At 58.0% G+C, this 3,970-nt stretch overlaps 1 protein-coding gene across 1 annotated transcript in view; it reads right to left on the reverse strand.

Annotated features, from left to right (window-relative positions):
* Positions 1 to 3,970, reverse strand: part of MEIS3 (Meis homeobox 3) — a 28,918-nt gene that overhangs the window by 21,612 nt on the left and 3,336 nt on the right. Inside the window, exons 3-5 of the mRNA XM_011970060.1 lie at positions 2,252 to 2,424; positions 1,897 to 2,056; positions 1,746 to 1,796 (exon numbers count right to left, since the gene is read on the reverse strand). Coding sequence (XP_011825450.1) covers positions 1,746 to 1,796; positions 1,897 to 2,056; positions 2,252 to 2,424 — 384 coding nt within the window. The remainder of the gene's footprint in view (positions 1 to 1,745; positions 1,797 to 1,896; positions 2,057 to 2,251; positions 2,425 to 3,970) is intronic.

Raw genomic sequence — 3,970 nt, forward strand, 5'->3', positions numbered from 1 at the left:
CTCACTGCAACCTCCGCCTCCCAGGTTCAAGTGATTCTCCTGCCTCAGCCTCCTGAGTAGCTGGGACTACAGGCACGCACCACTGTGCCCAGATAATTTTTGTACTTTTAGTAGAGACAGAGTTTCACCATGTTGGCCAGGCTGGTCTCAAACTCCCGACCTCAGGTGATCCACTTGCCTCGGCCTCCCAAAGTGCTGGGATTACAGGCGTGAGCCACCGTGCCCGGCCTCTTTTTCTTTTTTCTTCTCTTCCTTTCCTTCTTTCTTTATTTTTCTTTCTTTGTTTGTTTGACACAGAGTCTTGCTCTGTTGCCCAGGCTGCAGTACAGTGGCAGGATCTCGGCTCACTGCAACCTCTGCCTCCCGGGTTCAAGCGATTCTCCTGCCTCAGCCTCCCGAGTAGTTGGGACTACAGGCGAGTGCACCACGCCCAGCTAATTTTTGTATTTTTAGTAGACAGGGGGTTTCACCAGGTTGGTCAGGCTGGTCTCGAACTCCTGACCTTGTGATCTGCCGGCCTTGGCCTCCCAAAGTGCTAGGATTACAAGCATGAGCCACTGCACCCAGCCCTTCCTCCCTCCCTTCCTTCCTTCCTTCCTTCCTTCCCTCCCTCCCTCCTTCCCTCTCTCCCTCCCTCCCTCTCTCCTTCCCTCCCTCCCTTTGTTTTCCTTTCTCTTCTCTTTTTTCTTTTCTTTTTTTTTTGAGACAGTCTCGCTCTGTCGCCCAGGCTGGAGTGCAGTGGCACGATCTCGGTTCACTGTAAGCTCCGCCTCCCGGGTTCACACCATTCTCCCGCCTCAACCTCCAGAGTAGCTGGGACTACAGGTGCCCACCACCACGGCCGGATAATTTTTTGGTATTTTTAGTAGAGACGTGGTTTCGCCGTGTTAACCAGGATGGTCTCGATCTCCTGATCTCATGATCTGTCCATCTCAGCCTCCCAAAGTGCTGGGATTACAGGTGTGAGCCACGGCGACTGGCCTCTTTCTCTTTTTCTAGCTATCTATGAGAGACAGGGTCTTGCCCTGTTGCCCAGGCTGGTGTGCAGTGGAGCTGATCAAGGGTTACTGCAGCCTCGACCTCTTGGGGCTCGAGTGATCCTCCCACCTCAGCCTCCCAAGTAGCTGAGACCACAGGTGTGTGCCACCACACCCTGCTAATTAAATGTTTTTGTAGAGATGGGGTGTCACTACATTGCCCAGGCTGGTCTTGATCCCTGGCCTCAAGCTATCTCCTGGCCTTGGTCTACCAAAGTGCTGGGATTACAGGTGTGAGCTGCCGCACCCAGCCTCCTCTCCTTGGGAAGCAGTCCCTGCGCTCACTTTGGCATGGGTACTATTCTTCTGACGGACGGAACATCAGACACTTTTTCAGCCCTATTCTGTGCCAGGTGCTGTCCCATGCACTTGACTTGCATTCACTCATTAAATCCCCACAGCAGCCCTCCAAGACAGAAATTACTACCAGCCACATGTCACAGATGGGATGCCAGGCACAGAGACGCAGAGTGACTTGCCCTGGGTCACACAGCTGGTGAGTGGCAGAGCTGGGATTTGAACTCGGGCCATGGGTCCCGTTCTCAGATTCTAGGCTGTACCACATGCCATGTGGGCAACAATCATGGCCATTTGGGAACATGGACCAGGTGGCCTCCTCTCTGCACCCCCTCAACCAACCCCAGGGATGGGGAGTCAGGACAGGAGACCCATCGTAGGAGGGAGTGTGGGGGAGAGCTTGGGTCTCACCAGATTGTCCAGTTCTGGGTTGGAGGAGAAGAGGGGCCTCTCAGAGCGAACCTGGGAGGGAAGAGAGAAGCCGGCAGGGGATGTCCCACCTTCCACCCAACCCTCCTCGCTGGCTCTCCGGTGCGGTGCTTGGCGGGTGGGGGGTGCCCACCTGCTTGGCGAAGGCAGCGATGTCCTCGTTGAAGGAATCAGAGGAGCAGACGTCGCCGCCGGGGGGTGTCCTCAGCCCAGCTCCAGCCCCATCACGGGGAGAGCATGTAGCCAGTTCACATTTCTCAAAGACCAGGGCCAAGAGGGGGAAGAGCGGGTGTCTGGGGAGGCAGGAAAGGAGAGAGGTCGAGGGAGAGGCTGGGGGGGTGAATGGAGGGGCTGCAAGGTGCAACACAGCTGAGAAGGGGACAAGAGACCCGGAGAGACAGTGACTCATACACAGAGACGGAAACAGACCCAGGGAGCAAAGAAACAGAAGACAGAGAGACAGGAGCCTGAGACCGGCCCCCACTCACCCATAGATCTCATCCTTCTCCCTCTTCAGGCCGTCACTGTCCAAGCCTGGGGGCAGCAGCTGGGGAGGCCGGTGTGGGCCGTAGGGCCCTGGTGCCGCGGGCACTGCCTCTGGGAAGCCAGCCAGGGTTGCGGGGCCATCCGCGATGCCTGGGTAGTGCGGCAGCTCATCGTACTGGGCGAAGGTGAGAAGAGAAGGGGGAGCCCCAGGGAGGGGTCAGCACCCCGAGACTCGGCTGAGGAGCTTCTCTATCCCGGAACCCAGGAGATGCCTCTCTGTGTCCCAGAAACCTGCTTCTGGTCCCCAAGTGTCTGAGCCCTGCCCCTTTGAGCCCTCCAGGTCCCCCGGAGCTGTCTGGGTGGGAGTGAGGACCCTGTCCAGGCAGAGATTCCTGACATGCGGGCAGGAGGACCCAGAGGGAGAGACGGCAGGGTCTGGCTGGGAGGGAAGAGAGATGGAGAGAGTGGCGTGAGAAGACGGAGACAGAGACAGAGACAGAGATGGAGACAGAGACAGAGATAAGAGACAGAGACAGAGAGAGACAGAGAGGGAAATCCATGGACACCTCCTGCAGGAACCGCGCACTGTTGTACACAAAGTACACACACGAAGCCTCCCGTCTTCTATTCCATTTCACAGTTGGTAGATATGCACATTTAGAGTAAGTCTCAACAACATGTCACACCCCACTCACCACGTGAATCCACCACACACGGAGACACAGCCATACACACCAACCCACGTGCACGCTCGTGTGTCAGTCACACCCAACCCCCCCCCACACACATGCGCACACACACACACACAGCCGAACACCAGGCACAGGAATGAATGCATGATTGAGACATTTAGCACATGAACGAATGAATGAATGAACGAGGCATTTAGCACAGGGCCTGGCTCAGGCTGTGAGCACTTGTTGCTGGAGAGGGTCACGAGGCACCACCACAGAGACACACTTTCGCACCCAAGAAAAACACCATTATGGGGTGGGATGCTCGCATCCCGTCATCACAGAACCATGCGCCTGGGGAGCCTGGGGCACCTTTCACTAGGTCAGGTCAAATCCCTCAGTGATGAAGACACAGAGGCTCAAAGAGGCAGCAGGACTCCCCTGGGAAGAGGCTAGAACGTTCCTGCCTCCGACCCTCGCCTGGCTGGGCACCCTGGCTCTGCGTGTCCCACTCTCTCCCTCTTCCTCTTCTCCTAACTTCTCCTGTGCCCTGAAGTTGAATCCAACTGCTCCCCGCTGCTCATGGCACACTCACCAAACTCGGTCCCCACAGCCCACTCAGAACCCCCAAAGCGGAGGCGCACCTCCTCCCCCCTCTCCTACGCCCGTTCCCATCCCCAGGGAGAGAGGCTCCCTGGGGCCAGCAGCCTGGTGAGACCGCCCCTCCCACCCCTGTCCCACTCCTAGCCCTGGAGAGGCAGGGGAGGCTTGGAACAAAAGTAGAGCGAAGAGAAGGACGGAGGAGGGCAGAAAAGGACGGGGACGGTGAGGTGGGGGCGGCTGAGATGGAGGAGGAAGCCCAGGGACAGAGAGCAGAGAGACTCGGGGGCAGAGAGAGGGGGACAGAGAGGCAGAAAGAGGGGGGAGACCCGGGGCAGAGAGAGGGGGACAGAGAGGCAGAAAGGAGGGGGAGACCCGGGGCAGAGAAGGGGACAGACAGGCAGAAAGAGGGGGGAGACCCGGGGCAGAGAGAGGGGGACAGAGAGG

Source organism: Mandrillus leucophaeus, unplaced genomic scaffold (assembly GCF_000951045.1).
Source record: "Mandrillus leucophaeus isolate KB7577 unplaced genomic scaffold, Mleu.le_1.0 Scaffold120, whole genome shotgun sequence".
NCBI classification, from domain to species: Eukaryota; Metazoa; Chordata; class Mammalia; order Primates; family Cercopithecidae; genus Mandrillus; species Mandrillus leucophaeus.